Below are 25,197 nucleotides of genomic sequence, written 5' to 3'. Positions count from 1 at the left end.
CATTTTTATTGACAGGAGAAGGGGCAAAGGTGGGTTACTGGCTCCTTAAAACCAATCGCATTGGGCAGATGGGGCTCGTCAGCTGTGGTTGGCAGTTCATCTAGAAGGAAAACTCTGATTTAAAACCTCTGATTTTAAACCTTGCGGCTATACCCACTCATGGGGAAGGCTTCAAGAGTAAACCCCAAAGGAAAAATTCAGAGTTGGAGTCCCTAAGGCAATCGTACATTGAGCCAATGCTGACTGACAACTCCTGTGATGGTGCTGGTACCAAACTGTATCAATCTTTGCCGTTCCTTTGGGTTCATCAGATGCATGGAGAGGGGGAGCTTGCTCTCCATATTGTACTGCCCAGGCCTGCGTATCTAGACAGCTAGGACGCAACACCCTTGGTCAACTCTGACCGACGGAGGCCTCAGCTTAAATTTTAAATCAAACTTGCATCCACTGGCATTCTCACCATAATCTGAGTGACACACACAAATTACTGGAGAAACTCAGCAGGCCAGGCAGCATTTATGGAAAAGAGTACAGTTGAAGTTTTGGGCCAAGACCCTTCAACAGGATTGGAGAAAAAAAGATGAGAAGTAGGGTTAAAAGGTGGGGAAAAGGAGGGAGAAACACAAGGTGATAGGTTAAAATGGGAGGGGGAGGGATGAAGTAAAGAGCTGGGAAGTTCATCGGTGAAAGAGATAGAGGGGCTGGAGATCTAATAGGAGAGGACAGAAGGGGGGGTAGGAACACCAGAGGGAAGTGATGAGCAGGCAAGTAGATAAGGTGAGAGAGGGAAAAGGAATGGGGAATGGAGGAGGTTGGGGGGGGGGGGGGGGAGGGTTGCCATTACTGGAAGTACGAGAAATCAAAGCCTACTAGCATTTATCATATCTATACCCCTCATAATTTTGTATATCTGTATCAAATCTCCCCTCATTCTCTGACACTCCAAGGAATAAAGACGTAATCTCAAAGTTCAAAGTAAAATTTATTATCAGAGTACATACATGTCACCACATACGACCCTGAGATTCTTTTTTCTGCGGGCATATTTAGCAAATCTATAGAACAGGAACTGTAAACAGGATCAATGGACAACAAACTGTACAAACGTAGATATAAATAAATAATGAGTATGAAATAACATGGTAAAAGAGTCCTTAAATTAGAGTAGTTATCCCTTTTTGTTCAAGAGCCTGGTGGTTGAAGGACAGTAACTGTTCTTGAATCTGGTGTGAGTCCTGAGGCACCTGTACCTTCTACCTGATGGTAGCAGCGAAAAAAAGAGCATGGCCTGGGTGGTGATCTTTAATAATGGATGCTGCTTTTCTATGGCAATGTTTCATGTAGATGTGCTCAATCGTTGGGATCTAACTCAGGTCCTCAAACCCCAGCAATATCCTTGTAAACTTTCTTCTGTATTCTTACAATCTTTTTGATATCTTTCTTGTAGGTAGGTGAATGGAACTGCACACAATACTCCAAATTAGACCTCACCAACATCTAATAACAACTTCAACATAACATCCCAATTCTTGTACTCAATATTTTGATTTATGAAGGCCAGTGAAAACAAAAAAAATGTTGTAAATAGGTCAGGCAGCATCAATGGAAAGAGAAACAAAGTTAACCTTTTAGGTCCAAGGCACTATCGGAATTAGAAAGAAATAGAGAGCCAAAAATCACAGATGGAAGACTGACATAAATGGACAGCTGTGATGCACAAAAGAAAAAGGTGATTATCTATAGGCAGAAAATTCAATATTGAGTCTTGAAGGAAGCAATGTGTAAAGAGGGAAGGCAAGGAGTTGTTCTTTAAGCTTGTACAGGCTCCACTATAACAGTATAAGAGGCCAGAGACAAAGAAGTTAGAATCTCCTCCTCACTGACGATCAACACGAGTGCACCTCAGGGGTGTGTGCTTAGCCCACTGCCCTACTCTCTATACTCATGACTGTGTGGCTAGGCATAGCTCAAATACCATCTATAAATTTGCTGATGATACAACCATTGTTGGTAGAATCTCAGATGGGGACGAGAGGGTGAACATGAGCAAGATATGCTAGCCAGTGGAGTGGTGTCACAGCAACAACCAATATGAAAAGAGCTGATTGTGGACTTCAGGAAGGGTAACACAAAGGAATACATACCAATCCTCATAGGGGGGATCAGAGATGGAGAGAGTGAGCAGTTTCAAGTTCCTGGGTGTCAAGATCTCTGAGGATCTAACCTGGTCCTCACATATTGATACAGTTATAAAGAAGGCAAGACAGCGGCTATACCTTATTAGGAGTCTGAAGAGATTTGGTATGTCAACAAATACACACAAAAACTTCTATAGATGTGCAGAGAATTCTGACAGGCTGCATCACTGTCTGGTATAGGGAGGCTACCGTACAGGAGTGAAAGAAGCTGCAGAAGGTTGTAAATTTAGTCGGCTCCATCTTGGGTACTAGCCTACAAAGTACCCAGGACACCTTCAAGGAGCGGCGTCTCAGAAAAGCAACCTTCATTATTAAGGACCTGCAGCACCCAGGGCATGCCCTTTTCTCACTGTTACCATCAGGTAGGAGGTACAGAAGCCCAAAGGCACACACTCAGCAATTCAGGAACAGCTTCTTCCCCTCTGCCATCTGATTCTGAAATGGACATTGAGCCCTTGGACACTACCTCACTTTTTTAACATATATTATTTCTGTTTTTTGCACAATTTTTAATCTATTCAATATGTATATTATAATTGATTTATTTATTTAATATTATATTTTGTGTTTTTTTCTTCTATTTTATGTATTGCATTGAACTGCTGCTGCCAAGTTAACAAATCTCACGATACATGCCGGTGATAATAAACCTGATTCTGAATGGGATGGGGAATTAAAGTGGGTGGCAACTAAAAGCTTTCTTTTCCTACCAATTTAATCTGGCCTTTTGAGCTTGTCTCACAGCACTACTATTACAAAGAAGAAGAACTATTACAAGACAAAGAACTATAATCTCATTCTAAATATCACATTTACTCATTTGGTTTTATCCCAGAGAGGTTCCCTTTGCTATTCATCTTTACTTTACCTTCTCTGCTGTAGAAATCTACTTTTCCTCTCTGACAAAGTCATTGACCTAAAACTTTAATTATTTCCCTTTCCATGTACGTATTCTGACCTGCTGAGTGTTTCCAGCATTTTCTTTTTCATCTCAGATTTCCGGATCTTTAAAAAATATTTTCATTTATTGTGTATTTCAGCTCTCCTGAAAATGTCTTTGAAAAATGTTGTACTAAAGTATGAAATCATTCTGTACCATTTGATGCAATTTGTCTCACTGAGTCTTTGCAGGTTCTCAGAGCATTTCCATTCCCTCACAATAATCTCTCTCATATGCCTACTAACTCCCCTGTGATTTTCCTGCCATCTATCTGTGATTTACTACAGCCAAATAACTTACCAACTAGCACGTCTTTGGGATCTAGGAGAAATCCAGAGCAGCTGAGCAAACTAATATGGACCTAGAGAGAATGTACACACTCAATACAGATACCACTCTCAGTCAAAATTGTACCAGGGTAGCTGCACCATTGCATCATAATACTGAACCTTAAGGAAATATGCAAAACAGAACAACCTGTAGGGCCATAGGGTAATAAGAAGAGCATGGGCCTGATGGGATTGCTCTGCTGGGTCTAATGGGCTAAATGGCCACTTCAGTGTCATAGTTGTGGATGGTGCCCTACAAAGTTATGTGGAAGAAAAGAAATAAATATAAACACAGGAAATATAGAAATAGAAATGATCTAGAGATTGCTCTGTGTGGAGAAAAGGAGGTTGAGAAAACTTACATTATGAGACAAGAATGAGCAAAATGAGAAAAGAAAAGTAAATGACACACAAAGTGTGTAAAGAGATGTTTTGAGAAGCAATGCAAAATGGAACACAAGCAAAAACAAACATGCAGCACTCAAGACTATGTTATGAAAAGTGTACCTGAAGTTCATCTCCATAGACATTGAAGTTTTCCAGTATTCTCTGCCCAGAGAGCTGGGCCTGGGCTCTTGCTAAGGCAGAACTTCCCAGTTTACTTCTTTTAAACATGCTAACAAAATTAGAACACTTGATCAGGAAACAGGCATTACTGAAAGACCGAACAACACACACAAATTACTGGAGGAACTCAGCAGGACTGATGAAGGGAATCAGCCTTTCCTGCCTATCACCTCCCTGCTTCTCCTCTCCCACCCCTTTATCTTTCCCCTTACTGGTTTTTCACCTGGAACCTACCAGCCTCATCCTTCCCACCCTTCCCCCACTTTCTTTATAGAGCCTCTGCCCCTTCCTTCTTCAGTCCTGATGAAGGGTTCCGGCCCGAAATGTCAACTCATCATTTCCACGGATGCTGCCGGACCTGCTGAGTTCCTCCAGCGTGTTGTGAGTGTTAGCCTGAAATGTCAACTGTTCATTTCCCTCCCTTGATACTGCTTGATATACTGAGCACCTCCAGCAATTTGTATGGGTTGCTCAAAATTATCCTGCGTCTGCAGAATCTCGTGTCTCCATTATTGAAAGATTTCCTTTTAGGAAGTAATGATTATTTGCAAACATATTCCATGTTACCTTACCTCCAAAAATCCTCTAGCAGTTTTTAATAGCTTCAAGTGTTTGACTGCTAACGTATAGTTGTAGCCAGTGAATGGCACCATTTCACTCTTTAGCCCATACAACATCTGAAATTCCCATGGATCTATTCAGTCTTTTTCTATTTCTCATCTACGCTGACAACATTACTGCAAACATTCAGCTTTACCCTATCACCATCACATTTGAGCCTTCCACTGTACCTCACTGGTCACATTATGGTCTTTTAACATTGAGAACTTGATGAACAAAATTCCTTCAATTACGTTTGTAGTTATTAAGACTAGAGCCACAGATTTTTTTATCCTATCAAACTCCATTCCCTAGTCACTAGGTCTCTTCTTGACAACTGTTTGAAATTGAATTCATCATTTGCAACTCCAGAGTCATTATTGGCCCAGACCTTAGTTTCATACCTCAATCCATGTATCAAGTAAATTAATTCCATGAGAAAATCTGCAGACGCTGGAAATCCCAAAAAATACACACAAACTGCTAGAGGAACTCAGCAGGCCAGGCTGCATCTATGGAAAAGAGTAAGCAGTCGATGGTTCGGGTCAAGACCCTTTATCAGAACTGGGAAGAAAGATGAGAAGTCAGGATAAGAAGGTGGGAGGAGAGGAGAAAGTAGGTGGTAGGTGATAGGTGACACCAGGAAAGGGGAAAGGGATGAAGTAAACAGCTGGGAAGTTGATTCGTGAAAGAGATAAGGGATTGGAGAAGGGGGAATCTGATAGGAGAGGGTAGAAGACCATGGAAGGAAGGGAAGGAGGAGGATCACCAGAGGGATTGCCGGGCAAATAAGGAGATAAGGTGAGAAGGGGAAACAAGAACAGGGAATGGTGAAGGGGGGGGGTAGCAATTACCAGACGTTTGAGAAATCAATGTTCATGCCATCAGGTTGGAGGCTACCCAGATGAAATACAAGGTGCTGCTCCTCCAACCTGAGAGAGCCTCATCGCTGCAGTACAGGAGGCCATGTACTGACATATCAGAATGGGAAGTAGAATTCAACTGGGTGGCCACTGAGAGATCCCGCTTTTTGTGGTGTACAGAGGGAAGGTGCTTGGCAAAGCAGTCACCCAATCTTCACTGGATCTCACCAATATACAGGAGGCCATACCAGGAGCACTGGATACAGCATACAACTTCAACATTAGTGAAGTGTCACCTCACCTGGAGGGACTGTTTGGGACTCTGAATAGTAGTGAGGGAGGAGGTGTAAGGGCAGGTATGGTACTTGTTCTGCTTGCAAAGGTAAGTACCAGGAGCGAGATCAATGGGAAGGGACGAGTGGAAGGGAATCGTGTAGGCAGTGATCCCCTGTGGAAAGTTGGGGGGGGGGGGTAGGTATAAGAGGAACTCTTTCCCCTGAGGTGAGAGCAGATGTGCATGAAATAGAAGAGATGTGGGTGAGGGCAGCATTGATGGTGGAGGAAGGGAAGGTCTTTCTTTGAAGAAGGAGGATATCTCAGTAGGTCAGAATGAAAAGCCTCAACTTGAGAGCAGATGCGACAGAGACAGAAGAACTGAGAAAGGGAATGGCATTTTCACAAGTGACTGAGTGGGAAAAGGTATAGCCCAGATAGCTGTGGGAGTCAGTCGGTTTGTAAAAGATATCAGTAGATAAACTGTCTGTGGGGATGCAGACAGAGAGTTTGAGAAAGGGGAGGAAGGTGTTGAAAAGGGACCAGGTAAATTTGAGGGCAGGATGGAAGCTGGAGGCAAAATTGATGAAGTTGACGAGCTCAGCATGGGTGCAGGAAGTAGCACCAATGCAGTCATCAATGTAGCATAGGAAGAGATGGGGAGCAATGCTGGTGTAGGCTTGGAATGTGGACTGTTCCACGAAGCTGACTAAAAGGCAGGCACAGCTGGGACCCATGCAAGTGCCCATGGCATGAAAGAAGTGGGAGTAGCTGAAGGAGAAATTATTGAGGTCAAGGACCAGTTCCACCTAACGGAAGAACATGATAGTGCAGGGGAACTGGTAGGCTCCGTTGTCCAGAATGAAGCGGAGAGCTTTAAGGCCCTCGTGATGGGGGATGGAGGCATATACGGACTGGACATCCACAGTGAAAATGGGACAATTGGAGCCAGGGAACTTAAAGTTATTAAAAAGATCAATAGTGTGCGGATGTAGATAGGAAGGGACTGACCCAGCGGGGAATAAAGCAGAGTCGAGGTATGCAGATACAAGTTCAGTGGGGCAGGAATAAGCAAAATCAATGGGTCTATGTGGACAGGCAGGTTTACGGATCTTGGGCGGGAGGTAGAAATGGGAGGTGTGGGGTGCAGGAACTATGAGGTTGCTGGCAGTAGACAGGAGATCCCCAGAGCTGATAAGGTTGGTGAAGGTGTGGGAGACAACGACCTGGTGCCCCTTAGTGGAGTCCTGTTCGGGGGGGAGGGGGCCAAGTAAGAAGTGTTCGAGTGTTGTTGCCTGGCCTCAGCAAGTTAGTGGTCAGCCATATGACTACATACCCTTATCTGTGGGTTTGATGGTGAGGTTGAGGTTAGTACAGAGAGAGTGGAGAGCGACGTGTTCAGAAGGAGTAAGGTTAGAGTTGGAGCAAAGAGTGTTAAAGTTGAGATGATTGATGTCTCCATCTGTGTAATAAAAAAAACATTTTCTCCAATGTACTGGTCAATTTTTGCTGAAATCTTCCTTCCTGTATTTGACTTCCAGAGTTTATTCCTATGATTTGCAAGAGCAGTGTTACAGTAGTTAAGTGGGATTTCAGTATGCAGGTAGATTAGGAAAATCAGACTGATGCAGGATCCCAAGAGAGGGAATTTATAGAGTGCTGACAAGCTGACTTTTTAGAGCAGTTTGTGGTTGAGCCTACTAGGAAAAAAAGCAATTCTGGATTGGGTGTTTAGTAAAGAACCAGATTTGACTAAGGAGCTTAAGGTAAAGAAACTCTTAGTAGCAGTGATTATAATATGATAGAACTCATACTGCAGTTTGAGAAGGAGAAGCTAAAATCAGATGTATCAGTACTAGTGAAGTAAAGGGAATTACAGAGGCATGAGAGAGGAGCTGGCCAAAGTTGATTGGAAGGGAACACTAGCAGGGACTAAGACAGAACAGCAATGGGTGGAGTTTTTGGGGGCAATTCAGAAGGTGCAGAATAGACACATACCAAAGAAGAAGTATTCTAAGGAGAGGTTGAGACAACTTTGGCTGACAAGTAAAATCAACTACAGCATAAAAGCAAAAGGAAGGGCATATAAAATTGCAGGAAAAAAGTGGGAAATTAGAGGATAGGGTAGCTCTTAAAGAACCCAACAGAATGAAACTAAAAAGGCAATAAGGAGGGAAAAGATGAAGTATGGAGTTATGCTAGTCAATAATAAAAAGGATATCAAAAGTTCTTTCAGATATATAGAGAGTAAAAGAGAAACAATAGTGGAAACTGAGGCTGGAGAAACAGGAATGGGGGAACAAAGAAATGGCAGATGAACTTATTAAGTATTTTGCATCAGTCTTCACTGTGGAATATACAAGCAATTTGCCAGAAATTCAAGTGTCAGGAGGCAGAAGTGAGTGTAGTTACTACTACTAAGTAGAGGTGCTTGGGAAACTAAAAGGTCTGAAGGTAGATAAGTCACCTGGACTGGATGGACCACACCCCAGGTTTCTGAAACAGGTAGCTGTAAAGATTGTGGAGCTATTAGTAGTGATCTTTCAAGAATTACTAGATTCTGGAATAGTTCTGGAGGAAAAATTGCAAATGTCACCCCACTCTTTAAAAAGGTAGAGGCAAAAGACAGGAAATTATAGGCCAATTCACCTGACTTCAGTGGTTGGGAAGATGTTGGAGTCCATTGTGGAGGATGCGGTTTCATTAGACTTGGAGGAACATGATAAATTAGGTAAAAGTCAGCATAGGTTCCTTAAGGGGAAATCTTGCCTGACAAGCCCATTGCAATTCTTTGAGGAAACAATAGGGAGGATACACAAAGGAGAATCGATTGATGTTGTGTACTTGGATTTTCAGAAGGCCTTGGACAAAGTGCCACACGAGACTCCTAAGAACCCATGTTATAACAGGAAAGATACTAGAAAACAGAAGACTGACTGACTGTCAGAAAGCAAAGAGTGAGAATAAAGGTGGTTGCCAGTGACTAGTGGTGTTCCACAGGGGTCAATGTGGGGGCGCTTCTTTTCACCATGTATATCAATGATTTGGATGACAGAATTTATGATTTTGTAGCCAAGTTTGCAGACAATACACAAATAGTTGGAGGGGCAGATAGAGTTGAGGAAGCAGGGAGTCTGCAGAAGAATTTAGACAGATTGGTAGATTGGGTCCAGAAGTGGCAGATGGAATGTAGTGTAGCAAATGGTTTGAGAGGCTGGTCAAGTACTACATCTGCAGCATGCTACCACCCTCACTAGACCCCTTGCAATTCACCTACCGACACAACCAATCGACAGATGACACAATAGCCACAGCACCGTCCTTACACACCTGGAGAAGAGGGACGCTTACGTGAGAATACTGTTCTTGGACTACAGCTCAGCATTCAACACCATAATTCCCTCCAGGCTTGACAAGAAGCTCAGAGACTTCAGCCTTCACCCTGCCTTGTGCAGCTGGATCCTAGACTTCCTATCAGATTGCCGGCAGGTAGTAAGAGTGGGTTCCCTCACCTCTGCCCCTCAACACAGGAGCCCCTCAGGGATGTGCCCTAAGCCCCCTTCTTTACTCCCTGTATATCCATGACTGTGTCACCACCCACAGCTCCAATCTGCTAACTAAGTTTGCTGATGATACTACATTGATTGGCCTCTTCTCAAATAATGAGGCAACGACAAAGAAGAATTCATCACCCTGACATAGTGGAATCAAGAAAACAACCTCTCCCTCAATGTCACAAAAACAAAGGAGCTGATTGTGGACTACAGGAGGAATGGAGACAGGCTAACCCCTATTGACATCAATGGATCTGGGGTTGAGAGGGTGAACAGCGTTAAGTTCCTAGGCATACACATCACCAAGGATCTCACGTGGTCTGTACATACCAGCTGTGTGGTGAAAAAAGCACAACAGGGCCTCTTTCACCTCAGATGGTTGAAGAAGTTTGGAATGAGCCCCCAAATCCTAAGGACTTTCTACAGGGGCACAACTGAGATCATCCTGACTGACCGCATCACTGCCTGGTGTGGGAACTGTATCTCCCTCAATCGCAGGACTCTGCAGAGAGTGGTGCGGACAGCCCAGTGAATCTGTAGATGTGAGCTTCCCACTATTCAGGACATTTACAGAGACAAGTATGTAAAAAGGGCCCGAAAGGTCATTGGAGACCCAGGTCACCCCAACCACAACTGTTCCAGCTCCTACCACCTGGAAAACAGTACCACAGCATAAAAGCCAGGACCAACAGGCTCCGGGACAGCTTCTTCCACCAGGCCATCAGACTGATTAATTCACACTGATACAATTGTATTTCTATACTATATTGACTGTCCTGTTGTACATACTATTTATTACAAATTACTATAAATTGCACATTCAGACAGAAAATTTTACTTCTTATGTATGCGAAGGATGTAAGAAATAAAGTCAATTCAGTCGGGAAGTGCATGGTCTTGCATTTTGGCAGAAGAAATAAAGGCATAGACTATTTTCTAAATAGGGAGAAAATTCAAAACTCAGAGGTGCAAAGGGACTTTGAAGCCCTCGTGAAAGATTCCCTGAAGGTTAATTTGCAGGTTAAGTCAGTGGTAAGGAAGGCAAACGCAATGTCAGAATTCATTTCAAGAGGACTAGATGTAATGCTGAGGCTTTACAAGGCATTGTCAGACTGCAATTGGAGTATTGTGAGCAGTTTTAGATCCCTTATCTAAGAAAGGGTGAGGAATGTTTGATGGCTCTAGGCCTGTACTCACTACAGTTAAGAAGAATGAGGAGAAGTCACTGAAACCTACCTAATATTAAAAGGCCTAGAGTGGACACGAAGAGAATATTTCCTATAGTGGGGGAGTCTAGCATCAGAGGGGACAGACTCAGAATAGAAGGACATCCTTTTACAACAGTGATGAAAAGGAATTTCTTTAGCCAGAGGCATGGTGAATCCATGGAATTCACTGCTGTGGAGGACAAGTCATTGCCATACTTAAAGCAGAGATTGATAGGCTCTTGATTACTAAGAGTGTCAAAGGATACGGGGAGAAGGCAGGAGAATGGGGCTGACAGAATAATGGAGTAGACTCGATGGGTGAAATGGCCTAATTCTACTGCTATATCTTATGCTCTTATGGTATTGCTAAGTAGCTTCCCTCGTTCTACTCTGTAAATTTGAGGCCATTCAGGTTTCTGCAGCCTATATCCTAACTTGCACTGTCTTGTGCTTGCTCACTTTTTTAGCTCCAGACAAAGCAACAACTTGAAAATCAGGATGGGGCCTTTAAAATTAAATTTCTTCATTGTCCCCTCCTTATGGTTCTTTATAATTACCTCCAGCTCTATAACTCTGAGATATCTGTCCTCTTCCATTTGTGGACAATTGCATCCCTAAATTTAATTTTTCCAACTTCAACTACCAATCCCATAAATTCTGGGGTTGCCTCCCAGAACCCGTTTCTTTCCTTCTCCCTCCTTGAAACTTCTCTCGTCATATTCTCTAAAATATTATGTGGCTTGTTGTCAATTTTGATTAATATCACAACAGCTAAGTTTCTCAAGATGCTATTGGTTAAATGCCCTACTAATAAAAGCTGTTATCACGGTGTTATTATTTTCTTTATAGTTGCAGTATTTAACTGAAAATGAAAAAGGAAATTATGCAAGACTTTATACACTTATCTGGGCAGAGTAAGAGTAGCTCAATAACTATTCAACATCTGTAGATTTCCTTGTGCTTGCAAACTTAGGTTGCTTTCTCTAGAACGGCAGAGGCCAAGGGGAGACCTAAATGAAACTTATAAAATTATCACAGGCATAGCTAGAGTAGGCAGCCAATATCTTTCTCCCAGGATTGAAATATCTAATACGAGAGGGCATGAATTTAAGGAGAGAGGATAAATTAAGAGGAGATGTGCAGGGCATGGTTTTGTTTTCCATACAGAGAAGATGGTTGGTGCTTGGAACACAATGTCAGGGTGATATGACAGAGGCATTTAAGAGGCTCTTTGAATATGCATAAAATGAAGGGCCCCGGGCATTGTGTACCCAAAAGGGATTAACTTGGTTAGGCACATCATGGGCCGAAGGGCCTGTTCTTGTACTGTACTGTTCTACGTTAACGGTATCCAGGCACCAACTACAAGTTTATTGTCATTCAACCATACACAGCCAAACGAAACAACATTCCTCCAGACCAAGGTGCACAACACAATACATTTAACTCACACACAACATATAATGTAATATTACCACAAGTTAAAAAATGAACAACATGATGCTACTGGCACATCATACACAATACAACCTGGGTGGTATCAGGGAGTTGAGTAGTTCCATGGCCTAGGGGAAGAGGCTGATTTCCAACCTTATGGTCCCTTTCCTAATGCTACGGGTGCCTCCTGCCTGATAGTGGGTGGGTGGGGGGAGTGGTCAAAAAGATTGTTGGACAGATGGGGGGGATAACTGACAAAGCTAAGGGCTCTGCATACACAGTGCCGCTCAGATAGATGGAAGAGAGACTCTAATGATCTTTCAGCAGTCATTGCAATGCTTTGTAGGGTCTTGAGGTCAGATGCTTTACAATTCTGGTATCAGACGGTGATGTAGCTGGTCAGGATACTCTCAATGGTCAACAAGAAGCACAAATAGAGTATGCTAATGAATTCCTCAATGATATTTCTAGTTATCTCTGACTTTCACCATGCTTCTCTCAAACTTAATTGATTGGATTCCTCACAGGTACTTTACCCCATAGTGCCCAGAACCTCCAAGTGTTGCAAACTAATCCCTCTAGCATGAAGTCTAACAGGAGGCGAATCAAATGGCCTGCAGCTAACATGACTTCACTGTGGAAGCAGTTTGATGAAGATGTTAACCAAATTCTGGAGGCAACGGCGAAGGGAAGGGTTGATAGGAAGCTGCAAGCCATGACAGTAGGGGATTCGCAGCCCGTTCCTTAGTTAGAGCCTTCAGCATTTTGGGCATCGAGGGAGAGAGGAAGAGGAGAGCCATCGGCAGTACCACAGATGTGGCAGAGAGGGCCTCAAGATGGCTGTGGCTCAGAAGAGGGGAGCCATGGGGTCATAAGTAGCTAGCCATCTGGACACAAGCTGGGGTCTGATCAGCCCTGGCTGGGTCACCTGGAGGAAGTTGTTTGATGTTAAAAGACCCGAAACAGCCGATGATTCCAGGAACATCACTGAAGATGTGTCCAGAAGCATCAATAGATGTATGTACACAGTAAGCACATTTTAAACGAGTATCCATTGTCAATCAACAGCTGAAAAGTCTGCTTTGAAGTGCAATGAGCTGAAGAACACTGGGAGAAAATCATGATAACTGCCTGGGAATTTACAGAGCACCCTTCAAACATACAATGTACTTCAGAGTGCTTTACAATGGGGTAAGAAGCAAACGTGAAAATAAAAGACAAAGATATTATTTAAAAGCAAGACGGCATTTAGAAGTGTCAACTGAGTCTGCATCCTTTATTGTTTTAGGTATAGAGTTCCACAGTTTAGGAGCACAGTTCAAAAGAGCTGACCTGCTGGTTATCTTTTCAGGGAGATCTTTTAAATTTAAGAGACTGGCAGAAGAAGAGCTGAGAGCTTGAACAGGATTATAAAACAAATGTGATTCTGTGATGTACTCTATTCCCAGACCATTGAAAGGTTTAAAAACAAGTAATAGAAGTTTAATTCAATTCCAAAAGATACAGGAAGTTAATGTTAGTATGTGAGTGATATGTTCTCTCATCCTGGTTTCAGTTAAAAAGTCTAGAAGCAGTTTTGAATGAGTTGAAGTTGTCAAGATTGCTTTAAAAATGCAAATATAAAGTGCATTCCAGTTACCTAATCTATTTGATATAAAGGCATGAATCTGTTCTTCAGCATCATTACGTGACAGAAACTGATGCATCTTTGCAATATTTCTTAAGTGTAGAAATGCTGCCCTGGTCACTTCCTTTATGTGGGATTTAAAATTCAAATCTGAATCAAGGATAACACACAGGCTTGTTGCTTCTGATTTTACAAGGGGGAACCAAGTTCCTAAGTTTATCAAGAAGTTGATCCCTTTTGGCTTTGGGACCAACTGAAAGTAATTCAGCTTTATATTCATTTAGTTTTAGGAAACTATTGCTCATCCAATTGTTTATTGCAGCCATCAGATAAAATAAGGTATTATCATCATCAGGCTCAACTGAGATAATTGTGGAAATCAAGTTTATGCTTGCTAATGATGCCTCTTAAGGAAAAGACTAGGGTACCAAGACAGCTTCCCTGAGCAACACCAAAAGGTACATTGTGTCTCTTAGAAAATTAGTCTCCAAGAGACCAATATTGTCTCTGAGATATATGTGAAATATGTTATTTTATCTAAGATATACAAGTGAAACCAGTTAAGGGCACTACCAGAGAGGCCAACCCAGTTCTATCAGGATGTTATGGTCATTTATGTCCAAAGCAACACTTGGATCTACCAGAATTAGAACTGAGACTCTGTTGACATCAAGTGCTGAGCCTAAGGTCACTGGCAATTTTGATAAGGGCCACTTACATGCTGTGGTTTGCTTGAAGACCTGACTTTTCTAGAATACCAGAATCAGGTTCTTATCACCGGCATGTGACGTGAAATTTGTTAACTTAGCAGCAGCAGTTCCATGCAAAAAAAAATTTATTCAGTATACTTTATACAGTATACATATATTGAATATATTAAAAATCATGCAAAAAAAGAAATAATATATATTTAAAAAGTGAGGTAGTGTCCAAGGGTTCAATTTCCATTTAGGAATCTGATGGCAGAGGGGAAGAAGCTGCTCCTGGATCGCTGAGTGTGTGCCTTCAGGCTTCTGTACCTCCTACTTGATGATAACAGTGAGAAAAGGGCATGCCCCGAGTGCTAGAGGTCCTTAATAATGGACGCTGTCTTTCTGAGACGCCACTCCTTGAAGATGTCCTGGGTACTTTGTAGGCTAGTGTCCAAAATGAAGCTGACCCTCTGCAGCTTCTTTCAGTCTTGTGCAGTAGCCCCTCCATACCAGACAGTGATGCAGTCTGTCAGGATGCTCTGTATTGCGCATCTATAGAAGTTTTTGAGTGTATTTGTTGACATACCAAATCCCTTCAGACTCCTAATGCAGTATAGCTGCTATCTTGCCTTCTTTATAACTGTCTTGTTTTCTTTATAACTGCATCGATGTGTTGGGACCAGGTTAGAGATCTTGACACCCAGGAATTTGAAATTGCCCACTCTCTCCACTTCTGATCCCTCTATGAGGATTGGTATGTGTTCCTTCATCTTACCCCTCCTGAAGTCCACAATCAGCTCTTTCATCTTACTGACGTTGAGTGCCAGGTTGTTGCTGCAGCACCACTCCACAAGTTGGCATATCTCACTCCTGTACGCCCTCTCGTCACCACCTGAGATTCTACCAACAATGGTTGTATCGTCAGCAAATTTATAGACGGTATTTGAACTAAGCCTAGCCACACGGTCATGGGTATACAGAGAGTAGAGCAGTGGGCTAAGCACACACCCCTGAGGTGCACCAGTGTTGATCGTCAGTGAGGCGGAGATGATATCACCAATCCGCACAGATTGTGGCCTTCCGGTTAGGAAGTCGAGGATCCAATTGCAGAGGTCCAGGTTCTGCAACTTCTCAATCAGGATTGTGGGAATGATGGTTGACAAATGGACTGCTTTTATTCAGGAAATTGAGTTGGTTGAAAATTATTTTCTCAAGGATATTGCCAGGAAGGGAAATTTGACACAAGCTTGTAGTTAGCTAGTACCTCACTATCAAGGTTAGACTTTTTAAAAATAGGGTTTTGACAACCACAATTTTGAAAGCATCTGGGAAAAACTCCAGTTTCAAGGGATGTGATCATATCTTTTTCTAACAGAATTTAAAACACTATTAAAAGTGTGTTGGTCTTCATTAGTCAGGAGATTGAGTTCAAGAGCCATGAGATTATGTTGCAGCTCTATAAGACTCTGGTTAGACCACACTTGGAGTGTGCTCAGTTCTGGTCCCCTCATTGTAGGAAAGATGTGGAAGCTTTCAAGAGGGTGCAGAGAATTACCAGGATGCTGCCTGGAGTACGTCTTATGTGGAAAGGGTTTCTTCTTTGGAGTGAGGGAGGATGTGAGGTGACCCAAATGAGGTTCATAAGATTATGACAGATAGGCAGTGGGCAGCCAGTGCCTTTTTTCTAGGGCAGCAATGTCCAATATCAGAGGACATCCATTTAAGCTAAGTGAAGGAACATGCTGGGAAGATATCAGAGGCAAAGTTTTACACACACACACACACAGTGGTAGGTGCCTGGAACGCACTGTCTTTGTTGGTGGTAGCGGTTGATACAATAGGGACATTTAAGAGACTTCTAGATAGACACATGATGTAAGAAAGATTGAAGTTTGTGGGCTGTATAGGAGGGAAGGGTTAGTTTGATCATGGAGTATTTTTGTATAGGTTGGCGTAACATTGTGGACTCAATGGCCTGTACTGTTCTATGCTGGAAGTGAGCCAGCATCACAAACCAAGTACAGCCTCACCCAATAAGTGTTATTGCAGGAAAAATACATCTGACACAAACCATTTATTCATCACCTAGATTGCACATTTGGGGGCTACTAATTAAACCTGTCAGTCCAATCATAACTGTAACCACAAAAGGGCGGCAGCCATGATTTTGACAAACACCATCTAGTCCACTCAACAGCTCTTCTGATAAGCACAAACCTCCCCCACCACCTTGTCTAAGAACCAAGAGTCTCCGCCAGAAACATCTAATGTTTATTCCCCTCCATAGATGCTGCCCAACCTGTTTAGTTTCTCCAGCATTTTGTGTGAAACTGAAATCTCAATCATATTGAGTAGCAGAAAACGAATTACCATTGTATGTGATGCTCGTAATTTAAAAGGACAAATAATAACCCCTTCCTAAACCCAATACAATTTTTAAAGTTGTAAGTGACGAAAATATGCAACAGAAAATGTGAAAATACGAACTCTATTGGACAACACGTCAGCAAAGAGCAGTTCTCTATTCACAGTCAAAACCTTCATCAAAATGGGTAAGGGACTGCTCTCTTCACAGCCGTATGTCACTTAAAATTAGAATGTTACCTTTTATATGGATAGAGGGTTTGAAATCGACTCAAAGAGAAGATCAGTACCTGTCCGACGCTGTGGCAGACGTTTCCGGTGTTGCCTGGTTACCATCCCCGCTGTTACGCGCTCATGTCTCGCAGCCCGGTGTTACATGGATTTTATTCCGGGCTGTACCGCGACCGTGGCGAGGTCGTGGTGCGATGATTTGTCATTGATGCAATGTAGCGTCGTTAAATAAATCGAAATAGGGATCTGCTCAAACGTTCAATAAATACCACATCGAAGTTACCGGTCCTTGGGTTTAAATGTGTAAAAAAAAGGTGGAAGCGCGGGCGGCAGTGATCACAAAATAATTGTAGGCAAGTAAAAACATGTGGTCAAACCATATGGTGATCCGACTACCTCAATTAAATATCTATTTTTAAATTTAATTATATCAGATTTTTTCATTTCATCATTTGTGGGAGTCCATTAGACAACTAACGTTTTCTCTTGTAAATTTTAATGGAGGTTGGCAGACCAACATAAGGTGCATTACCGCCACCTGCTGAGGTGGAGTGTGGAGCAAAAAGGCATGTACCGTATAACACCCGCTAAATTTCTACCCCCTCTCCCCCAGCAAAAACTCAAACAATATCAAAAGGTATAATGCTTTTCAAAAAGCCGAACACGCACAAACACGTTACGGTGGCAGTGCTAGCCTACCAAACTTCCCATGTGAAATAGTGCTTGTCCCAACGATCTCGATTTAGCAAATAACGTTTTCGAAAGGTAGACTCTTCACTCCCCGCGGCCTCTGACAGTCCAACCCATTCATAGTTAACTAATTACTGATGTAGGAGTCACATCAGTTCACTTGTGCATGGCCGGCTCCCAGAGGCATAAACTGCTAATTTAGTAATTTGTTTTTATTGCCAGATGTGTCGAGATATAGTGATGGTATAGTGTTTCCATGCTATCTAGACACGTCATTTCACTGATAGTACAAATGGAAAAAAACAAGAACAATGCAGAATCTAGTGTTACAGTAACAGTGAAAGTGTGGTACAAGGGCCATGACAGGATAGACTGAAAGATCAAGAGTTCTTTACCTTACTATATAATTACTAAGGAGTTGTCCTTGAGCCTGGTGGTGCATATTCTCAAGCTTTTGTGTCTCTTCTGCCAAAAGAAAGGGATAGGTAGGAAAGAGAATAACTGGAGTGAGAAGGATTTTTGCAAATGTGCATTCGCTGGCTAACAAAATTGATGATCTGGGGGCAAGATTGCTGTATCGGAGGGAAATGAGAAATTGTTCTTTTCTATGTTTGGATAAGATGTTGCTTTCTGCCAGCACACCAGATACTGTGATCAGACCTGAAGGCTTCTCAGCTCACAGGATGGACCAAACTGCTGATTCGGAAAAGGCAAAAAGAAGGAGACGATAAACTCTCGATGGTGCTCCGATGTGCTGGTGTCAAACTTGTGTTCCCCCATCCTTAAACACTTAATGGTGAAATACCATCCATTCTATGTAACTAGGGAGCTCTCCTTCATAATCCTGACTGCAGTTTACCTACCACCAGTGGCCGACAATAAACAAGTGCTTATGATACAGCATGATACTGTCTCCAGACAGAAAGCTGTCCATCCCAATGCATCTCAAATCATAGCTGGGGACTTCAGCAAGGCTTGTTTGAAGAACAATTACCATCGGCATATAACCTGTAGCACCAGAGGTCCCAATACATTAGACCACTGTTCTACTAAGATAAAGAATGCCAATCACTCCATGCCCAGGCAGCTTTTTGGGTAATCTGATCACTTGGCTGTCCTTCTCCTATCCACATACAGGCAGAGGCTAAGGAGCAAATCTTCAGAGATTAGGACAACCAAGAGGTGATCGCAGGAGGCAGATGAGGGGTTACAGGTTTGCTTCAAGTCGGTGGACTGCGCAATGCTCATCCAGAGTCCTGAATTAATACATCATGGTTGTTACAGACTTTATTAAAACAGTTGTAGACAACTGTGTCCCAACAAAATCACTCAGAGACTTCCACAACCAGAATCCCTGGATGAATAATGAGATCGGCAATCTGCTGAGGGACAGGTCAGAGGCATTCAAGTCTGCTGACTAAGAAAGTTACAAGAGGTCCAGGTACAATCTCTGGAAAGCCATCTCACAGGTGAAGTGGCAATTCTGGACTAAACTTGATTCAAAGCAGTTGTGGCAGGGCTTAAATGCTATCATATCTTACAAAGTGACAAGACTTAACTTACAGATGAGTTCAATGCCTCCTATGTTTGCTTTAACCATAAACATGGAGGAACTATCACAGACACCCACAGCTCCAATGATCCGATGATTTCAGTCTCTGAGGTTGACGTGCGAGCAGCTGTCTGGAGGGTGAACCCACAAAAAGCATCCAACCCAGACGAGGTACCTGGCAAAGACCAAAGCCCTGTGCTGATCAACTGGCTGGTGTGTTTACTGAGATCTTTAACCTCTCGCTTCAGTGGTGTGTGGTACCCACCTGCTTTAATTATAACAAATGCTTATGAAGAATATGATAACCTGCCTCAATGACTATCGCACGGTAGCACTTACGTCCACAATGATGAAGTGTTTTGAGAGGTTGGTGGTGAAACATATCAACTCTTGCATGAGGACTTGGATCAACTCCAGTTTGCCTACCAGAGCAACAGGTCCACAGCAAATGTCACCTTGTTGGCTCTTCACTCAGCCCAAGAACATTTGGACAGCAAAGATGCATACATCGGGATTCTCTTTATCGACTACATCTCGGCATTCAATACCTTCATCAAAACTTTAATAAGCTTCAAGACCTTGGCCTTAATACCTCCTTGTGCAATTGGATCCCAAATTTCCTCACTTGCAAACCCCACAACAACATCTCGTCCATGATCTCCATCAGCACAGGTGCACCACAAAGCTGTGTGCTCAGCCCCCTGCTTTACTGGCTGTGCTTAGCCACTTATGACTCAGTGGCTAAGCACAGCTCCAATACCACGTTCAAGTTTGCTGATGACACCACTGTTGTAGGCTGAATCAAAGGTAGTGACAAATCAGCTTATAGGAGAGAGAGTGGTGCCACAACAACCTTTCACGCAATGTCAGCAAGACCAATGAGCTAATTATTGACTTCAGCAGGAGGAAATCAGAGGTCCATGAGCCAGACCTCATTGGGGATTAGAGGTGGAGAGTGTCAGCAGATTTAAATTCCTCAGTGTTATAATTTCAGATGACCCGTCTTGGGTCCAGCACCTGCAAGTGCAATTTGCAAGAAAGCATGGCAACACCTCTACTTCCTTAGGAGTTTGTGAAGATTTAGCATGGCATCTAAAACTTTGACAAACTTCTATAGATGTGTGGAGGAGAATATATTGACTGGCTGCATCACAGCCTCATGTGGAAACACCAATGCCCTTGAACAGAAAATCCTACAAACACTAGTGGATATAGCCCAATCTATCACAGGTAAAACCTTCCCCACCATTAAGCACACCTACACAGAGCGTTGTCACAGGAAAGCAGCATTCAGCATCAGGGAATCCCACCACCCGGGACATGCTCTCTTCTTGCTGCAGCCATCAGGAAGAAGGTACAGGAGCATCAGGACTCACACCACCAGGTTCAGGAACAGTTATTTTCCCTCAACCATTAGGCTCTTGAACTAAAGGGGAGAACTTCACTCAACTTCACCTGCTCCATCATTGAAATGTACCCTCAACAATGGACTCACTTTCAAGGACTCTTCATCTCATGTTCTTGATATTTATTGTTTATTTATTTATTATCATTATTTCTTTTTTTTTGTATTTGCAGTTTTTGTCTTTTGCTCACTGGTTCAATGCCCAAGCCCAAACTAGTACAGTATTTCATTGATTCTATTATGGTTTCAATTACTATTCTGTGATGGAATTATTGAGTGTGCTCACAAGAAAATGAATCTCAGGTTGGTATATGATGACATGATATATATGTACTTTGATAATAAGTTTTCCTTGAACTGTGGTTATGATGGCCGCCTTCTGGAGACAGTAGCCAGTGTAGACAAAGTTAATAGAGGGAAAGTTGATTTTCCTGGTCGACTAGGTGGTGTTCACAATTTTCTGCAATTTCTTGCTGTCTTGGGTAGAGCAATTGCAATACAAAGTTGTGATGCATCCAGGTGAAAATATTGTGTCCTAAATTTCCATATTACTTTTTCAAAATTGACTTCCTTTATACTCCCCTTTGTTGGAATTTATTGGTTTTCATACTGGTGTTTATAGTTCTATATGGGAACTTTTGCATTTAATCTACGATATCTCTGACTAACAACTCAAAGTTATTGCAGACCTTCCTTTTTGTTTTCTTATTCTCTTACCTTAACATTTTTTAAAATCTTAAAACCTGTTTAACTTTTCTCAGTTCTGCTAAAAGGTCACCAATTAGAATTATAGTGTCAAACAACAGAAAAATCTGCCCTTCAGACCAACAGGTCCACATCAACCAAGATTCTTACACAGATAATAGAACACAATGTTGTGCTGACCATGCAACCTACTCGAGCAACTGTCTAGGATTTCTCTGTTGCATAGCCCTCTATTTTTCTAAGCTCCATGTACCTATCTAAGAGGCTCTTAAAAGACCCTATTGTATCTGCTTCCACCACCGCCGCCAGCAGTGCATTCCACGTACTCACCATTCTCTGTGTGATTCTTATCTAAGTTAATTCCACTTGCCTTCATTTGCCCCATATCTCTTTAATCCTTTCCTATCCGTGTACCTGTTCAAGCACGTTATCAATGCTGTTAATGTTCCGACCTCAATCACTTCCTCCAGCAACTTATTCCATGTTCTGACCACCCTCTGGGTGAAAAGTTGGCCCTCAAGTTCCTACTAAATCCCTCCCCTCTCACCTTAAATCTATGCCCTCTGCTTCTTGATTTCCCAATCCTGGGAAAAAGAGGGTTCACATTTACCCTATCTATGTCTCTCCGTTGCATACACTTCTATAAGATCACCCCTCATTCTCCGATGTTGCATTGATGTCCAACCTCTCTCCATCTTCATAAATCTCCAGTGCACTCTTTCCAGCTCAATGACATAATTCCTATACCAATGTAACCAAAATTGATCATAATATTCCAAATACAGCTTCAACTATACTTTATACAACTGCAGTAAAACATCTCAACTTTGATACTCAGTGCCCTGATTCACGAAGGCTAATATGCTGAAAGCCTTCTTCACCACCCTGTCTGCCTGTGACAGCAAACTCAGGAGACCATGTACTTGTATTCCTAGATTCCTCTATTCTGCAACACTCTCCAGGACCTTACGATTCAATGTAAGTCCTACCGTCATTTGCCTTCCCAAAATGCAATACCTTGCACTGAATTAAATTGCACTTGCCATTCCAAAGCACTCTTGCCCAGTCAAACACGATCTACCTGTAAATTCTTCTGGTTTAAGATAGTGTTGGTAAAGCACAGCGATGACTTCTGGCAGCAAAAACAACCATTAATTACTTTATTCCTCACACTCTTTCTTGAAAATGATCATTGCAATCAATAGCCTGTAACTTCCCTTTTGGAATTGAGCTTTTGAACTGCCTGCAAAACCTGACATCTTTGTGGTGTGATCTGAAGTCTTAAAGGTGCAGGATGGTTGTAGTGTGGCGTGTATGGGCCGAACTGAGGCTGCAGGGCCTGGGCCCAAGAGCAAGGAATGACCAGCTGTTTGGCCGATTTAAGCGCTGGGCCAGATTGGAAAGCTCTGGTATGAGCCAAATCGAACCGGCAGGACCCAGGCTCTGAGTGCATATCAAAGTGGCAGAGCCTAGGCTCAAGAGGGTATCAAAGTGGCAGAGCCTAGGCTCAAGAGGGTATCAAAATGGCAGGGCCTAGGCCCAAGAGGGTATCAAAGTGGCAGGGCCTAGGCTCAAGAGGGTATCAAAGTGGCAGGGCCCTGGGCTCAAGAGGGTATCAAAATGGCAGGGCCTAGGCTCAAGAGGGTATCAAAGTGGCAGGGCCTAGGCCCAAGAGGGTATCAAAGTGGCAGGGCCTTGGCCCAAGAGGGTATCAAAGTGGCAGGGCTCTGGGCTCAAGAGGGTATCAAAGTGGCAGGGCCTAGGCTCAAGAGGGTATCAAAGTGGCAGGGCCTTGGCCCAAGAGGGTATCAAAGTGGCAGAGCCTAGGCTCAAGAGGGTATCAAAATGGCAGGGCCTAGGCCCAAGAGGGTATCAAAGTGGCAGGGCCTAGGCTCAAGAGGGTATCAAAATGGCAGGGCCTAGGCCCAAGAGGGTATCAAAGTGGCAGGGCCTAGGCTCAAGAGGGTATCAAAATGGCAGGGCCTAGGCTCAAAAGGGTATCAAAGTGGCAGGGCCCTGGGCTCAAGAAGGTATCAAAGTGGCAGGGCCCTGGGCTCAAGAGGGTATCAAAGTGGCAGGGCCTAGGCTCAAGAGGGTATCAAAGTGGCAGGGCCTAGGCTCAAGAGGGTATCAAAGTGGCAGGGCCTAGGCCCAAGAGGGTATCAAAGCGGCAGGGCCTGGGACTGAGAGTGAGGAATGACCTGAGGTTTGACCGATTTAAGTGCCGATCCAGATTAGAAAGGTTGAGAATGGGCCAAATTTGCAGGACCCAGATCTGAGAGCAAGGAGCATACCATGATTTAGCTGATTAAAGCGCAAGGTCAGGCTGTTGGGGGCAGGCAGCGAGGTTTTCTCATCTCTGCGCTGAACCGAGGCTCTGGCCTACAACTAAGGAGCCCCAGGATCGGCTGTGACTGGCTTCATGGCTGTAGACTCACGGTCAAGAACTTCAGTTCTGAATGTTATTTGCTTACTTTTATTGTTTGCACAAATCTGTGTTTTTTCTCTATAGATTGGGTGTTTAACACTTTTTATTAATGTGTTCTATTTGGTTTCTTTGTTTTTGTGGCTGCCTTTAAGGAAACGAATCTCAAGGTTGTATATAGTACACATCAATAATAAATGTATTTTGAACTTTGATAACTATCTGCATCGTGAATGACCCCACAGTTAGTGTCATCTGCAAACTTACTAACCATGTAAATGCACTTACATTCTCATCCAAATCAGTGATATAGATGACAAATAGCAATAGGCCAGCACTGACCCCTGGGGAACATGACTAGTCCTGGTCCTCCAGTCCAAAACCGACCTTCCACTATCACTCTCTGCTTCCTACCATCAAGCCAATTATGTACCTAATTAGCTAGCTCCCTTTGGATCAATTCAATGCAACTTTCCATAACAGCCTACCATGCAGAACGTTATCAAAGGCCTTACTGAAGTCTATATGGACCGCATCTAGTGCCCTGACCTTGTCAATTCTCTTGATCACGCCAAAAAAAACCAATAAAATTTGTGAGGTATTTGAGTCTTTTGAAGCTGAGCTGACAACCTATAATCAACCAATGTCTTCCACTCAGAATCCCTTCTAGCAACTTATCCGCCACAGATATTTGGCTTACTGGTCTATAGTTTCTCTGTAAAGGTACAAAATTAACCAGCATTGATTATTCTGGCACTTCACCAGCCACTAAGAATAATATATATATCTCAGTGAGGGCTCCTGCAGCGGTCTTGAGTATACCGAGTGGGTGACTGTGACTAAATTGACCGTGGCTTTGGAATTCTCAATATACTGTATCCCAAGTACAATAATAGTCACATGTAAACCCATCAGTACGTGGCTCTGAGCAGATTTTCTTCCCTGAAAAACGTAAGTAAAACTGATGTTTTTTATTTAAACCAACAATCCTGCAGTTTAATTATCACTATTACTGATAAACTTTCTTCTTAACTAACAGATTTAATGCCTTGCGATGGCGGGATTTGAACTCGTGTCTCAGAACACTTAGTCTCCGTGCTAGACTAAATCCATGTTACCCAACAGTTATTAGTTTAAGCAGTCTATATTTTTCCGTAATGCATGCTCTGTCTAAACTTTAAGTAAAAGTCTAGCGGTGAATAACGCAACTATTAATACCGGGTCGAGCCATACTAGTGCAGTAAATCTTTGGATTTCAGTTCTGCCATCATGATACATACCCCCTTTCAATATTTAAAATTTTAGGGATCTATTTAGTTGATTTGAATTGGTTGATAATATTACCGAGTTAATGATTGCACTGTTATATACCGTACATATGAGAAAAAACACGTGAAGTGTAGAAGTGAGATAGCGGGGTGAAAAGGTGATCGGGGTAGTACAGGATCATCCAGGAACTGGAAGGCAAAGACGTGTTTGGAGCTGATTTGCGGGGCAGTTGCCGACTGCGGCCAATGACTTGGAGCCGTGTGGAGAG

At 42.8% G+C, this 25,197-nt stretch overlaps 1 protein-coding gene across 4 annotated transcripts in view; it reads right to left on the bottom strand.

Moving 5' to 3' along the window:
* Positions 1 to 17,007, bottom strand: part of c26h19orf44 (chromosome 26 C19orf44 homolog) — a 57,315-nt gene extending 40,308 nt beyond the window's left edge. Inside the window, exons 1-2 of one of the 4 annotated variants that reach the window (XM_072244001.1) lie at positions 16,943 to 16,984; positions 3,975 to 4,083 (exon numbers count right to left, since the gene is read on the bottom strand). In XM_072244001.1, coding sequence (XP_072100102.1) covers positions 3,975 to 4,082 — 108 coding nt within the window. In that variant the 5' untranslated portion in view covers position 4,083; positions 16,943 to 16,984. Of the gene's footprint in view, positions 1 to 3,974; positions 4,084 to 16,892 lie in introns of all 4 variants that reach the window. The other 3 variants (XM_072244000.1, XM_072244003.1, XM_072244002.1) reach the window with 3 other exon arrangements.
* Positions 17,008 to 25,197: the final 8,190 nt, after the last annotated feature.

This window comes from Mobula birostris, chromosome 26 (assembly GCF_030028105.1).
Source record: "Mobula birostris isolate sMobBir1 chromosome 26, sMobBir1.hap1, whole genome shotgun sequence".
NCBI lineage: Eukaryota > Metazoa > Chordata > Chondrichthyes > Myliobatiformes > Myliobatidae > Mobula > Mobula birostris.
The sequence above is the reverse complement of the archived record's forward strand: the minus strand, read 5'-3'. Positions and strand labels throughout refer to the sequence as shown.